Genomic DNA, 16,726 nt, shown 5'->3' with positions numbered 1-16,726 from the left:
GCACATTAGCAAGCTGTGTTTGGTTGAGTCAATGCACGAAAACATGTCCGGTTTGTATTTCTGCATAAAATCAAAGAGGGGGAAAAAATACAAATTATATTTTCATAAAAGAAATTTATTTATTATTTATTTCTGGAAAAAAGGATGACGGTCCACAAACAAAAGAATAAACAAAAATGAATTAATGAAGAAAGAAATCTCTGTAGTATTGGATTTATACTCATTAAATTCCCTGTTTGTGCATTCCAGTTTAACACTTTACTTAGTTTGTCAATTCCACACTGAGAAAGGACTGCTGTCATAAAAACATTTATGTTTTTATCCCCAGTGAAATTTTATATTGAGTATAAATCCAAAGACTACATTTTATTTCTTTAATTTTAATGTGTCACAGACATGTGTTTGCCATCCTAAAAAGTGTGCTGTTGCTAAACCTGCGAGACAGTAAACCCCTTCTGCATAGGGACAGGAAATGACATTGAGGTGATGTAGTTGCCATGCATCTGTCTGTTTGTCAATAGGTCATCCTCTGAACAAGCACAAGCCATAAACCCTAAACCTTAATGATATGCTTTATGGTACATGGATGGACTGCACAGTAGCCTGATGCTGATTACCCAAAATTACGCAGAGTTTGAATAGGGATTGTAATCTGCTCGTAACTCATGTTTGCTCAGCGCAGATGTGAAGCCATTGTCATGAATGACGACAGAGCTAAGAGACCACCCTGTATTCAAGAGCGCATGACAATCATCTTAAATGAAATGAGAGATTACGGTGGATTAATGGTCTGAGAAACGTGCAAATGAGAGACTAAATTTCCCTCACTGTGAGTGTGTACGTGTTTACATCTGTTGAGCGTGCTCAGAAACATGATCATTTCACTTCACATTTCAGGCCGAGGAAAAAGTATGTAGATAAATGTGTGTAAAACTGTAAATGTGTTAATACGTGAAACATATAGTGTAGAAAATGGCTGTTAGAAATAATAAACAAAATAAGTTTGCTTTATTTAATATGGTTTATGTTTAACCATAGTAAAACGAAATATATTTAAAATACATTTATTTCAAAGTTTGAATCTATTAGTGATATATCGTTCGAGACTTGCTATAAAAATTATAATTAAACTTTATTTGAAGTACTACTTTTGCACAATGCACATTTCTTAATATTAAGCCTAAAATGTGTGTTTAATCTCACTATTGATGATGATTGTATCTTTGAATATTATCGGTCTTTAAATGCAAAATATTTAAAGTGTACCTGAAGTTGCAGTAGTTCCAATTTAGCACAGTCAAATATAGTTTAGTATATCTTTAGTTGAACTTCCACACTACGTCCAAGTGCATTAAGTACAAAATTAGTTGTTCCAGTTTAGCCAACTTTAATTATAGTAAAAGTACAATTGCAGGGAATTTTCTATTTAGCACATACATATAAAAAATGTATCTGTAGCATACTTAGAATGAAATAAATGTATTTCAATTATATTTAAGTATATCTATGTTTCAAAAGGGAAAACAAGCAGAAAAAAATTAATATCAACATTTTTAAGCATCTGAACCAAAAAAAAAAAAAAGATTGTTGCAATTATTACAAAATAAATATAAATTCTCATATATATATATATATATATATATATTAATATATATATATATATATATATATATATATATATGCCTTTTCTGTACAAACTATAATATTCTGATGTGACAAGTGAATTTTTAAAAAGTACAAATATCCCATTTTGCCAATTATTGTGAGGTCATAATATAATTTATATTTTAATTTAATATTTTTAAATAATCTATTTTTTTGTTAATTTTTAGTAGTTCAAGTAGTTCAACTATTCAAGTAGTTTATTATTATTATTATTATCAATGTTAAGTATCATATCACATCACATTGACCTATTATGTCAACTAAACAGATGCACTTTAAGTACACACACAAAATATTCCAGACATATTCTCTAGAAACAAGTCTTGTGGCAATTTTGCATCTAAGTATGTTTTTACTGGAAACCAAGACAAAAATACTGATTAAGTGTAGGTTTTTTTTTCTTTCTCTCAGTACAGTGCTTGTAATGTACATTTATAATGTCTCTGTGTTTCCAAGTCTCTCTCTCTCTCTGTGTATGTGTGTGTGTATGTGTGTAACACTTTTGAGTTTATTTTGGATCAACGCTGCTGTGGTTTGTGTGTTCCCCTCAGACCACATTCCAATTTTTCGACTGCTTGCCAGCTCTAGTTGAGATGGAAGTGGTTCTTGGTCTGAGTAGAAATATGGGGCTCAGACCAGGCCTGTGTTTGTGTACATGTGTGTATGTTTTGGCTGAACACACAAAACGTCTAGTGGCACCAGTGTACGGCATGCTTATAATTCAGCTATACGACTGCGTGCGCTCTGGTCCGAGTGTGTGTGACTGTGTTTGGGTCTCCATATGGAGATATTTACTCAGATGTCATGACACAACTGTGGAAAATTCGCCTGTAGATCTGAAAGCACAGATCTGTACTGAGCCAAGCGTTGCCTCTTGCAGGTACTCCCACGTCCTCCAAAGAGAACCGCAGGGGGGAGGGCGTTCTTTGTTACCCCCCTCCTTTCAGGAAGAACCGGGACTGGGAGTGGGAGGACAGCTAAAAAACCCCTCTATTCCCACTTTTGGTGCTGGGTTAAGCTTTAAACACTCTCCGTCCAGAACAAAACAATCCTGCCGTGATCCCTCTATCTGGCTCTTTCACTCTTTCTGACTGTGTAGGAGCCTCTATCCAACGGGAGATCAAGGTATCAGACTAGGGTGTGGATTAGATTGGAAGTATGAACTGGAAAACACACACTGACCGCTAGACCGCAACTCCCCACACCCATCCACAGATTACAAGCCCCTCTGCGGCCAGGGCATGCCATCAACGTTATTAATGGCTGCTAAAATGTGGCTACCTCAAGGTCCTGAGCAGAATAAATATCATTCATCACCGGCACAATTCAAACAAGCTAGACAGATGAGTATTAAAGTACATTCTTTTAGCCAGTGGGGATGAATGTGCAGTGTGTAAACTTGGAAGGAAGATGTGTAACGAGAGGGGGGGGGAAGTGAAATGTTTGACTTCAAGAGTACGTTGGGAGTGCAAACACACTGCTGTAGTGGAGAACATTTAGCATTTGAGTATACAGGTTACAAATAGCCTATCTCTATCTGGTTTATTCACCTCTTAAGAACCCTTAAGGTCTATAACAACCCTAAAGACATCAGTTCATGCTCAAACTTCGACTGATTCACTAAAGGGTGTACAGTTGTTGTTTTTTTGCACATCTAGAAAGCCTATTTTAGTACTAATTTAGTTCTCTCCCACAATGCACTAAGTAAAGGTTCTTTGGCATCTGTGGTTCCATGAAGAAACTTTTAATATCCATAGAACAAAAGTTTCTTTAGTGATTCAGATATTTAGTGACTTTGAAAGTGTGTTTTCACAGTGATCCCTTCGAAGAACCATTTTTGGTTCCTCTAAGAACTTTCATTGAAGAGTTCTTAAAATAACTTAATAACTCTTAAAAACAGTTCTATTACATTGCTATGAAAACACCATTTTGGAACCTTTATTTCTAAGAGTGTAGCATACTGACTAGATGTAGACATCTAGTCAGTATGTGATTTTAAAATGCCAGTTCAAGGTCTTTTTTTAAGATGTGTGTACACAAATATGATGTTTAAAAGCAAATGTGGTGCATTCTAGAATGATTAACTTTGGCACCTATGTCACGACAATGATAGCAATGATTTGATTTCTATATTATTACAAACAAGTACTGTCACCTATACATTAGCATGAGCGCTACCACTGTGGGCAGTTTGCTATGGCAAATATGCTACTGTATTTATGAAGTTTCAATAGATTGTTGTGGAAAATGTTGTGAAATTAATCTTATGGTACTTCATATAATATGCTACTGTATTCATGCATGGTATTTCCTTCAATGAGCTTTATAAAGAATACAGGAGTACTACAGTCATGAGACCAAAATATGGTAAAGCCACTTATTTGAACAGTAAGTGTACTTAAATAATGTAAGGATAGGACTGTTAATGAAATACAGCCAAACCCATGTCTCCACAGAAGTGTGTCCGAGTACCTGGAGCGGGCAAAGAAAGTCTTTCACTGTGGACCGCTCACCCAAAATTGGACTAAAGAATTTTAATGGACTCCGGCAAATGGGAGCTAATTGGAGTGAAGTCGAGGTAAGGATAGGTGGAGGGAAACAAATGGACTGTAGAAAGAGTCATGTTTCAGAGAGGCACGCTGAGAAAGATAGACACTATAGCAATTAAATGGAAACCTAACCTTAAGAGAGCCAAAGGGAATGAGTGTATGAGAAACAGTGGAATTTGAAGTCCAAGCAGAGGGAACTGCATTCCTGCAGTAAATTGCTGGTAGGGAATAAAGACGATGCAAGAAACGTCAGTAAGACTTTAGAGTTAGAGATGAACAATAAATCAAACAAACCCCTGCTATACTATAAAATATAAAAACATGTTATATAAAAACATCTCTCTGCTCTCACACAACAGATCTCTCTTTTTTGAAATTTTTTTGTTGCTGGTTAAACAGGGACTATGTTATTTAGTATATTGTTGGTTGTTAGAAACAATATTGTATCAGACAGATTGAGTTATTGCTCAAAAAAGTTTACAATCACACAAATAAATTACTTTATTTTTTATCTAAAATATAATAAAATGGAAAGCAGATTTTTATAACATTTCACAATATTACAGTTTATTTTACTTCATTATTTGATTTTTATTGTGGTTTTTTTTTTTTAATGCAGACTTGGTGAGATTTCTTTCAAAAGCATAAAAAAGAAGAAGAAAAAAAGAAAAGAAAAATCATATCAACCCTAAAACCCAATTTATATCCACTCTTGAACAACAACAACAACAATAATAATAATAATAATAATAACAATAATAATCATAAACTCTTATATTGGCCTATAACCAAAATGGTATTGATATAATTCCATATTTCTTATATATTATTCTAAAATTTTGTCCAGCCATGCAGAGATGTTTTCTTGGTCCATTCTAGATCCACAGTGAAATCTTGTTGCTCTAATGATGCTTGCAATAAATTAAACTTCAAATATATTCTGATTGGCTGTCACTTTGTGCTGGATTTGCGCTTGTAGTGAGTACATAAAAATGACTTAAGCTGCATTGCACTTGGTTTGGACAGTGTTCTTTGGATGAATGATTTTTCCTGGTTGCAGGGGACACATGGAACACATGGGACAGCAAGGCTCTCCAGGGCTTCTGAGAGGTATTTTTAGAGGCGGGTCTTATCTGAATTCCCGGAGGACTGAAACTCAGTCCTTCACCTTGCCAGGCCAGGTGCTGAAAAGAGAATCAGTGGGCATCATGGGAACCGACCAAGCAGTGAAGCCAAAGAGGTCAAGGGGTGACCTCACAGTGCGGCTGGGTGCGGCCCGTTGACAGTCAGACAAGACCAAGACCACCAAGAAGTCTATTTTCACTGGTACCTTTCCTGCTGTCACACAATGACTTACCTAAAAAAAGCCATGAACCCACCCCTTTATCATCTTAGAAAATGACTCTCCTTGCTGTAAACCAAATACAATGATTTAAACTTTGAAGTATTCTCATAAAAGACACATATGCTCTCAATTTCACCCTAAATAAATGTTACACAGGCCTTTACCAAAATTATTTGCTTATCAATAAGCATGCCAACACAATTACCGCACTAATTACTGCAGTCAGTGCATAAAATATTACCAAGTGTGAGGCTATGCCTCCTCTCACGCTGTAATATTAATTCCATAATCATGTTATTACTGTAAACGTGGCTCACTTTACGACAGCAGTAATTAAAAACGGCTCTGATCACACATATCAGTGGCAGCTTAGCGCTGCCGTACTGTCAGTAATTAACACTGCTGCCCCATCTCTCCCTTTATTAATGAAATCGCTCAGACAGATCATAGATTTCTCATTCATCTCAGCAGACCAGGCACGGGCAGCTCACCTCCACTGCTACTGAACCGTGCTAAAACTAAGTAAAATAGGGTGGGGGGGAATACGCTCTCTCTCTTTCTGCCTCCCTGTTTTTCTACAACAGTGGAATTGATCATTTAAGGTGCTAAAACTGAAGCTGTGTTTTTGCCTGTAAGCTGTGTTATAGCGCTGCGATCAGCTTGTTCTAGTAAAAGAGCACGTAAAAAAAAACATGTAATGATAGAATGATATATGAAAGGTTTGCACAGTGTAGCTATTGTAATTTCTGGCGAATTAAAGCAGTGACTTGGAAGGCCGAGGCTTTGCCATGTTCCAAGCGCTGATTTAAAAATCAATATGCCAAGAGGAACAGATGGGAGAAGGCATTGTGGACGGAATTCTTTACGCGATATTTACATATCTAACTAGGCGACTGACACTCCAAGATCCAGTCAACTGCTGTCTCAAGACCTCAAGCCTCACGTCTGATGATTTATTAGGCTTCTGGCACTGGTGAAACACACTACCTGGCTGTCTTCTGTCCTTCTCTGCGGGTGTGTGTGGCAGGTGCACGTGTGCGTGTAAGTGTGTGTGTCAGTTGCTACTTGGCATGTGTGTCTGAATGTGTGTGTGCGAATTTGTGTTAATTTCCATATGTCATATGTATGTTTTTTTTTTGGTGTGGTTCTATTATCCATTCATTTTTGTATGTTTGCATGGACACTGAAACACCATATCAATGTATTTTTTAATAAGAATAAGAATAAAAATAATATAATTTAATAATAAATTAATAACAATAGCTATTATGATTATTATTATTTAATACTAACAATAATAACAAACAAATCATAAATGATTTAATAATTACCATTAAATTATTATTATTAGAAGTTATTATTACTATAACACTACTACTACTACTACTACTAACAACAACAACAACAACAACAACAACAACTATACTAGCTATTTATTAAACTCTTAAAAACTCTATATAGAGTATGAAAAACTTCATAGACATACAAATGTTTATGTATCCGTTGAGGCTCATAAAATATTGAATTTAGAGAATGAATAGGTTGGTTTTATCTTATTTATAATAAATTAGACTAATAGAGAACGCTTAATGTTATCACATTTATTTAACACAGCTAATGTATTTACCTAATTTGACATTATTACATTTCATTCTGTTCAGTGTGATTTTTAAAGTTGAGTTGGAACAATTCTGACAGGACACACACATTGTTAAATGAGTAAAACAGCTTAATGAGTGCAATAAGTTAATGTTACAGCAGTTCACTTATATTTCATAGTTGTTGCGGTTTTATTATAATTAATTTAGTCCACACAAAGAGAACAAGTGACTTGAATGTTATTACTCCCATCTGGATTTCATTTATGCAAAATGTTTTTAAAAGGGTCTTTCTCGGTTTCATTCAGTGCTAAATGAGTGTCCTGCTATATTGTGTCTTAGTATTTAACATGCTGAAATTGTGAAACTCGTGTATTAAATGAATTCAGTACACACAGACTGAAGTAGTTTAAGTCTTTGGTTCTTTTAATTGTGATAATTTTGGCTCACATTTAACAAAACCCACCAATTCTCAACATATTAGAATATGGTGACATGCCAATCAGCTAATCAACTCAAAACACCTGCAAAGGTTTCCTGAGTCTTCAAAAAGGTCTCTCAGTTTGGTTCACTAGGCTACACAATCATGGGGAAGACTGCTGATCTGACAGTTGTCCAGAAGACAATCACTGACACCCTTCACAAGGAGGGTAAGCCACAAACATTCATTGCCAAAGAAGCTGGCTGTTCACACAGTGCTGTATCCAAGCATGTTAACTGGAGGAAGGGTGGAGAAGTTCATAGCCCAAGTTGCTTGAAGTCCAGTGTTAAGTTTCCACAGTCTGTGATGATTTGGGGTGCAATGTCATCTGCTGGTGTTGGTCCTTTGTGTTTTCTGAAAACCAAAGTCACTGCACACGTTTACCAAGAAATTCTGGAGCACTTCATGCTTCCTTCTGCTGACCAGCTTTTTGAAGATGCGGATTTCATTTTCCAGCAGGATTCGGCACCTGCCCACACTTCCAAAAGCACCAAAAGTTGGTTAAATGACCATGGTGTTGGTGTGCTTGACTGCCCAGCAAACTCACCAGACCTGAACCCCAGAGAGAATCTATGGGGTATTGTCAAGAGGAAAATGAGAAACAAGAGACCAAAAAATGCAGATGAGCTGAAGGCCACTGTCAAAGAAACCTGGGCTTCCATACCACCTCAGCAGTGCCACAAACTGATCACCTCCATGCCATTGAGGCATGAGGCAGTAATTAAAGCAAAAGGAGCCCCTACCAAGTATTGAGTATATGTACAGTAAATGAACATACTTTCCAGAAGGCCATCAATTCACTAAAAATTTTCATTTTATTGGTCTTATGAAGTATTCTAATTTGTTGAGATACTGTTGAGTGAATTGGTGGGTTTTTGTTAAATGTGAGCCAAAATCACCACAATTAAAAGAACCAAAGACTTAAACTACTTCAGTCTGTGTGCATTGAATTTATTTAATACACAAGATTCACAATTTGAGTTGAATTACTGAAATAAATTAACTTTTCCATGACATTCTAATTTATTGAGATGCACCTGTATATCAAAGCAGTAACCATGGTGTTGTCATTATGTTGATATTGTAAGTTGTTGTTTTCTGATGACAGAGCAGAGAGAAAACTGAAATTCAGTATGTACAGGTATGTGTAAAAGTTACATACAAATACCTGTGAATACTAATGAAATAGTGCTTGTAACTGAGTATATTTGACTAAACTTTATGTATGCCGGGACTGAAATTGGCACAGCAGCTTGTTTGAAACAACAAAATGTCTCGTTGTCTTCCTGCCTCTCTGCCAGCACCTGCTGCCGCTGTGAGGCTCTGTTTGTATGTCAAACTTTACCTCTCAGTGCCATTGAGCGTGGAGCCGACTCTCAGACAAATGGCAGAGGACATTTAAACAAAGCAATATAAGGCTGCACTGAAATAATTCAAGGTTAGAGTTACAAACAGTCATGGCAGTTAGCTTAGTCATATGACAAAAGGCAGAGTGCAGTCTTGCATGACAGATCAGATGTCTCAGTCTTTGAGCAATGGTATACATAAGTCACAGAGTTAGAGGTTATGGAGCTTTCTAGAGTATTCGAATATTGTAATGTGTTTTACAGTCACAGATGACTCTCTCTTTCCCTTTCGTTCCTCATTCATCCTGAGTTTTACTCCATACAGTCGTGACAGCTGCCTGGTGCGATGGGACCGACAGTGATGCCTTCACCATTCTAATGACTCTACTTATTTTTGAAGTGCTGTAGGACACCCTCCACCATTACACAGTCTATCTGTCTTCACCAAACAGCCACTCCACCACATCTGAAGCCTGCTTTACTGCTGCGGGGTTGTGGCTGGCACTAGGCTGTTATTTAAAACTCTTAAGAGAAGAAGAATTAGCAAATAGAAACCATGCTTCAGCAAACCTTGAGGCCGTGTGGCACTCGGTCCACACCACTGTGGGATGTTTGCCAATGGAGGTCTGGAAAAATAAAGAGCCACAGTGTGCAACAGTTTCCTTCGTTTTAAAGGTGGTCACACTTCAGGATTGGTGATTTCTGTAGTATGTTTGCACCAATTGGGTTTGAAAGCTCTTTAGTGCTTTGAACTAGTGATAGATCAGGTTAAATCTAACCATTTTGAGATGATCAAATCAGCAAACAAACCACATTAACTTGGCCTAGTAACAGTTCTTCTATTGAACGTTTTGTCAGTAGATAGTAAACAATTTGTACATTTATTTATTAGTCAATTTATTTTTTAATTTATTTGTGTATGTGTTCATTTTTATATCTTTATTAATTAAATCATATATATTTTTTTTGTGAATCTTAAGTAAATACTGTATACAATAAGTTTTAAACAGCATATATTTTTAATCATTTTATTAAGTTTGTGTATCTCATGTATTATGTATGTATTGCAAGATTTTGGACAATTCATAATTGAATTAAGATTCGTAATTTAAATTCAAATTAAATTCCTGAATTTAAGATAGAAAGCAGGATGCAGAATTGCAATTAGAATTTTAATGTAAGAAAGTATAATTAAAATGTGTTCAAATGTAATTTGTAACTAAAAAGCAGTTTGCCAAGACAACTTTGAATGTTGGCTTAACAAAGTCTTTTTTTAAAGTTTTGAAGAGAGATACATTGAAGGATATTGTATGGGTGGGTAGATGCTGTAAAAATGTGTATTTAATTTATATATTTCATAAGATTTAATAAACTTTCGACAAAGGTGGAAGAACATTTACTATGCATTAGCTGTGCTGAAGGGATAGTTCACCAAAAAATGTTAATTCTGCTATTATTTACGGACCTTCAAGTTGATCTAAACATGTGTAAGTTTCTTTTTTCAGATGAGCACAAAATAATATATTTTATAGAAGGTTGGTAACCAGTTTCTGGTAGCCATTGATCTCCATAATAAAAAATAAGTAAATGGCTACTGTCAACTGTTTGGTTATCAACATTGTTCAAAATATCTTCTTCGTCTTTTGCTCAGCAGAGAAAAGAAATTCATACAGGTTTGGAAAAAACATGAAGGTGAGTAAATGATAACAGAACAAATTTATGCTTCTGCTTTCTAGATACTGATATCGACCAAAACCATATCTATCAACCACTACTGTGAACCCAAGAAGTGGACATGTGGGACCGGCTCTTCAAAACAAATTCACCAAATAGCAGTAGAGACTCTGCATGTCATTCACTGTGTAAGTAACATTTACATAAAAACTGTCCAAACTCCATTTGAGTGTCCGATACATTGATTGTTGGGTATCTGATGCTGTAGTTGAGAAAACATCAGGGACTCTCCGCTGCTGGTGATTAGGAGCTCTTACACTATCCATTGATTTCTCCTCTACCCGGGGATGAGCGGTTGAGAACACAGAGCAGGGCTGATAGCTTTGTGTTTGATTTGCAGAGTCTGGAATCCATTCACATACTCGAGGGGGAACAGGACTCTATCTCAAACAAAAAGGTCTTTGGGAAAATCATGTATAGAGACAGAGAAAGACCATGAGTCATTCCTCATCTTTATCAGAAGGAGAAGGATTTTATGCAAAAACCTCAGAAAGGTCTTTTGGGATTTGCTGAAAGACAGGCACGTTCCAACAAAGAAACTTCTCTCCTCATTTGGTTCCTCTGAAAGGCTATAGAAACATCTAGTAAGCGTACATCTTTATTGGAGATGGAAAACCAATCAATATCCTATTTTACTGGGCTAAGTCACATCTCAATCAAGCTGAGGTGAAATAACCTCCTGTCCTGTATTTTAGAGTTAACAGAATACAGAAAGAACTGAACAGCCCAAAGCTCTCCTTCAGCTCTTTGTTTCTCAATCACAAACACCCACACGCTTCTTCAGACTGCTGAGCCCGTCCTTTTAATTTGGCCTGCCTGCATTCATTCCCTCTACTACGTTTTAACCAATCCATCACATGTTCAATGTTTGTATGTGCACAGGATGTACACATTAGTGCTGAGTTCAGTCACATATGAGTGTACATTGTTTGGAAGGTTCTGAGAGATGCCAGAATGAGGGACGTACAGAAAGTAGAAGAGCGTTGTCTTGCTCGAAGTTGGCAATTACACACCGCACAGTGTCCCTTGGGGGGCCCGGGTGCACTCTGTCTGGAGGCCTGTGTTAGCATCACACAATACAGATGTGTGGGCAGATGCCATCTGGGGCTCGGAGAACAAAACCGAGTGTGGGGGCGCAGTTCAGGGAATTCAGTCAGGAGACCCGAGAATCCAGAAAGAGAATGGAAAATGATCTGACGGTAATCAATCAAAAAAACTGTGACACAAATGACCAAACACAACGGCCCAGAGCAAAGCCTTGCACAAACACACCCCTGCCTGTGGCGACTCCCCGCCCACCAGCCATAACGCGATCAATAGGCCTTCGCCGATATGAGCAGAAGCGATTGGCCAAGACCACTAAAAATGAACCGCCTCCTTCTCTGCTAATTGCGCCTTTATGATTGCGCAGTCTTTCGTGCAGATCGAGAAAATAAAACGCCATTCTCTTCATCAAACTGAGTGACAATCGATGTTGGGCGCCCATCTCGAAATGCCAGATGCTCCTCCCGACTTCATTATGCTGGTCGAGATGGTTTCGCCGGAGCAACGGCGTTGCCACAAAGCGTTTCGATCGTGGCCCTAGAGACAAAGTCCCGGACGTCACCTGCTCCTCAGCCTAATGCTATTAAAAACGAGAGATCCCAGAGAGGCCCCAAATGTATATGGAAAAGAACAAAAACGTAGCTCCTCTGGCCTATACATAAACAGGAAACGCTAACTGTGGTCAGACGAATCTTGAATCTTAAAGTCTGAGAAGGCGGCGGAACATGTTTCAAGTCTTCATCCAATCCACTGGGGCCATCTTTCAACCAGCAGCTTTCAACCAAACGCATTCTTTACTGTGAGCACTTCACTAAAAGTGCTTTTTTTTTTACCATCTGGCACTTTCCATGAACAGGGTATAAAATGGGAGTCTGAAACTGAAAAGTTTAGTTTTTTTCTTAACAAATGTTAAGTACAGAAGGTACCTTCAGAAAATGTTGAACAACAACCTGTAAATTTCGTTTTTAGAAAGATAAAGTAGGCTTACACCTTCTTTCAGAGACTAAAAACCAATCATACGATAATATGATTCATACAATAAACATTAAATAAATATATAAAAAAGAAAGAAAATGTATAAATGAAATAAAAACTACACAAGAATTAAGTGTATATATAGCATAAATTGAGGTTTTGGGGTTAACGATACGCTATATAACAAGTATCAAACCGATCTGATAGTTATAATGAGAAAAATACATTGAAATTTTTTTAATGCTTTCAGAAAATCACGTGACGCCAAAGCGTGCCTGTTTTTTCTCACATTTTGTAAGTCACTGTATTTATATCATGCAAGAATTATTTGCTATTTAAGCAAAACACTATATCTAGCTTTATTCTAGTCATGAACATTTATCGTTAGAGACATAACAATGAAGTGTTGCTACAACTGTTAATGTTCAGGTATAAACAACTGCCTTGTCTCTTTCAGATCCAGCAGCCTCGAGGGCGGTACCCAATTACTCAAGTCAAGTTACTCTCCCTTGCAGCCCATCCATATGCAAACACACAGTTGTCAATGTTGTCAGCACACAGTGAGCCCCGCTCCCCGTTACAGGATGTAGATTGGCTCATCAGGTGGGCGCATGCAGTAAGTCAGTGCAAAGCGTGAAGCGAAATCGACGCATCTGCTGCTATTGATGGAATTCAACGGTGGAAAAGACGCGTTTGGTGCGCAACTCTGGTTGTGGGCGTCGTGAAACGATTGATTGACAGGGGCAGGAGAGGTCATGAAGTGTAGGCGTCCAGTTGATAAAAGCACAAATGGTCTCACCCTAACATTTAATAACTTTTAGTTTTTGCAGCAACACATAGTACTACTGAATAGCGACGCCCGATTCGTGAATGAATACGTCATTTAAAGTTAAGTGATCCTGTTCACAAAACCGGTCTGAACAATTATTGCACGAATCTAACTCAATTGACCCGGTTCTCTTTAGGAAATGGTAGACAGAAGTAATAATAAAGCTTACAAGCTACGTCAAGGAAAAAAAATATATGTATACGGGAATATGTTTTGAACTTATGTAATGTGCCACTCCAGGATAACAATGACGCAGTTGTGCCGAGACCTTAAAATAATTGCTGAAGGTATTTTTTTTTTTTTTTTATAATCCTATTGAAAGGAACTTGCAAAAACGAATCGAACATTTATCTCTTCTGTAGCACGAAAACACTGCAGTTTAAATCAGGATGCAAAAGTGGTTTCCCATTCGCTTATATTTTATGATTGTTAATGTTTGAATAATAATTATTGGAGTACTCCGTTACCCCTGAATAAATTGTCTGTTAGCTGTGATAAAAGTATTTATACACGACCTAGCAAGTTTAGAATTAGCTTTTGATTGAGTGCTGTAGATAAGAGATAGGCTAAATTGCAAACACTAGACGGCGCACTTGCTCTTCCCACTATTTGTCTGTTTAGCTTAACTTTAATTACTTGCACGCTCCATGCAGACTTATGTATGACGTATACTGTTATAATAATTATGATCACGGTTTTTTAAATATATTATGGACCATGTGCTGTATGTAAAAGTAGCATTTTAACAACAGGCGATCTCTTTCTCCTTTCTCGCGCGTTCTTTCACACGCGCACTGTGCATTAACTCTCTCTCTCTCTCTCTCTCTCACACACACACACACACACACACACACACACGTGAGCGTGGGTTTTTATGATACGCAAAAGACTGAAAGAAGAAAGACTTTTTTATACTTATACAATTCTTCATTTACCATATACCTGAAAAAGTGGGCTGGCTATTTACCCGAATGGACAGACTGTTGACTTTTGGTGTCTCGCTGTGACAGGCGCGTCAGGCAGTAAAGATCCGCCCCTCGGCGGTGTTCAGCTGCGCTCTGTGCATCACTCTCAAACGCTAATTCCACCGGGACAGACACAACTTCGGTCCGTGCGCGGAGCGGAGGAGACGCACACGAAATGACACCAATGGCTGCGCTTGTGTTCACAGCGACTTTTGCGCTAATAATATGGATACCGACTTTCGCATTAACCGCACGGGTCTACCCTCCTAATGAAGGTAAGGATTTACCAAACCAAGGGAAAATTTCTCCATGAGTTATTTTTTGTTGTTTGGGTTACAACATGGGACGGTATAAAATGGCACAGGTTTTTTTTTTTTTTTTTGGAGACTTTATCCCGTCAGCGAAAAGGAATTATAACATTTTCTCCGAAAGTCCCTTTGGGGATCTCCAAGTGTCTGTGGTTCCCAAATCCGCAGATCTAATGGAAGACTGAGGCGTTTTTTCATCAAACGAAGTTTAAACTCGGACTCTATTAGGAGTAAATACTCTGGTTCAGCCGATTTCTATTGGAACCATTTTTTACCCTCACATATATTTATTTATTCATTGATATTTCATTAAATGTGCATAAAGGAAAATATAATTAGTTCGCGACTTATTATTCCTTGGAGTGTTTTCACAAGCGAAATTTACGAAATTCAGACGCGTACGAGACATATACAGTGTAATAGCCTATAGACTTACAGTCTCGTAAATGTCGCATTACACTGCACGCTTTTAATTTAAATTATACTAGGGCTTTGTTGTGGTATTAAATATACCACAAACGCAAATTTATATATATATATATATATATATATATATATATATATATATATATATATATAGTCAAATTTGCATTTATTGCGTCTGCCGTCTGCTCATTTTAAATTCTGAAACCCTTAAAAAATGTGAACACAAGCCTTTTATGTATTCTTTGTATGTTCATTGCACTGAATATTTTCCTCTCTCAAAGGACCTAAATTTGCTTGGACAATAGCCAACTTAGAATGCTGATTAAAACGATACATAATCATGCTCCAATCAAAAATTATAAAATACATATTTTGGCCAAATATTCATTTGTGATATTTAATCAAATCCAATAAATAGACTTATAAGCATAAACCGGTGTACATCAAGGAAATGGAGAGTGCAATAACTTTGTGCGGTTGGGAACAACAGAGTATCAACAGAAACAAGTTGTGACTTAAGAGGTAGTTTGATCTAGTCATAAGGAGGTTGATGATCCATCTTAAGAGACTCATGGCATTTTGTCTTTCTGCAGTGACACTGCTGGACTCAAGAACTGTGCAAGGAGAATTGAAATGGGTTGCGAGTCCGACGGAAGGAGGGGTGAGTCTACAGAGAACAGACAATGTTGCTTTTACTTTTATATTTGTGTGGATAAATCTCTATCGGCAACTCTTGAAGATGTTTATTGTCTTGGAAATTATATTTGCACATAAAAAAGCAGACTAGAGAAATAAAAGAACCTTTTTTTTTTAGCACAGCGGATATGCTGTTCCACACTGCATATAAGAAGGTACAGGATCTAACTAAGGCCTCATGTTGTGCCAAAACCTCACAAAAAAAAAAAAAAAATGATGGAAAATGGCTTAAGAGGCATCACACTGTATGCAAGCAGTATTTTCTGCATTAGTGCATAGATGAAGCACAGCAGACTAATGAAACCTATACAAACATCCATAATTATAAATCCTGACAGATGAAATGGCTTTGTTCTTATAATTTGATGTTTCATACAGACTGAGAAACGACTTGAGTTTAAGTGCTTGTGCTCAGGGTAATTCATTTAGAAATTTTATGCTTCGTAATTATAATGTTCTTTTCTGTACATCATTTATGGGTTGGCATCTTAAAATTCGAAAATTTTCTAGTGCTTGGTGTACTGTACTTTGCATATACGACAATCTTACTTTTCACATATAGTCTTTATACATAAATATATATATATATATATATATATATATTTAAGTGTTTATATATATATATATATATATATATATATATATATATATATATATATATATTTTTTTTTTTTTTTTTTTTTCTTTTTTTTTTTCTTTTAAAGATATAAATATATTTTTCTTTTCCTTTGGAAAGGACAGTGCTATTTACCTCATGTTAATTAC

General features: G+C 36.7%; 1 protein-coding gene across 2 annotated transcripts in view; it reads left to right on the top strand.

The window, feature by feature from the left end:
• Window positions 1–14,479: 14,479 nt before the first annotated feature.
• LOC109111127 (ephrin type-A receptor 4-like) overlaps window positions 14,480–16,726 on the top strand; it is a 39,008-nt gene continuing 36,761 nt past the window's right edge. The window contains exons 1-2 of one of the 2 annotated variants that reach the window (XM_042718727.1): window positions 14,480–14,806; window positions 15,859–15,926. In XM_042718727.1, coding sequence (XP_042574661.1) covers window positions 14,707–14,806; window positions 15,859–15,926 — 168 coding nt within the window. In that variant the 5' untranslated portion in view covers window positions 14,480–14,706. The remainder of the gene's footprint in view (window positions 14,807–15,858; window positions 15,927–16,726) is intronic. The other variant, XM_042718728.1, reaches the window with a different exon arrangement.

This window comes from Cyprinus carpio, chromosome B2 (genome assembly GCF_018340385.1).
Source record: "Cyprinus carpio isolate SPL01 chromosome B2, ASM1834038v1, whole genome shotgun sequence".
In the NCBI taxonomy this organism is placed as follows: domain Eukaryota; kingdom Metazoa; phylum Chordata; class Actinopteri; order Cypriniformes; family Cyprinidae; genus Cyprinus; species Cyprinus carpio.
This window is presented reverse-complemented; position numbering and strand designations above follow the sequence as displayed.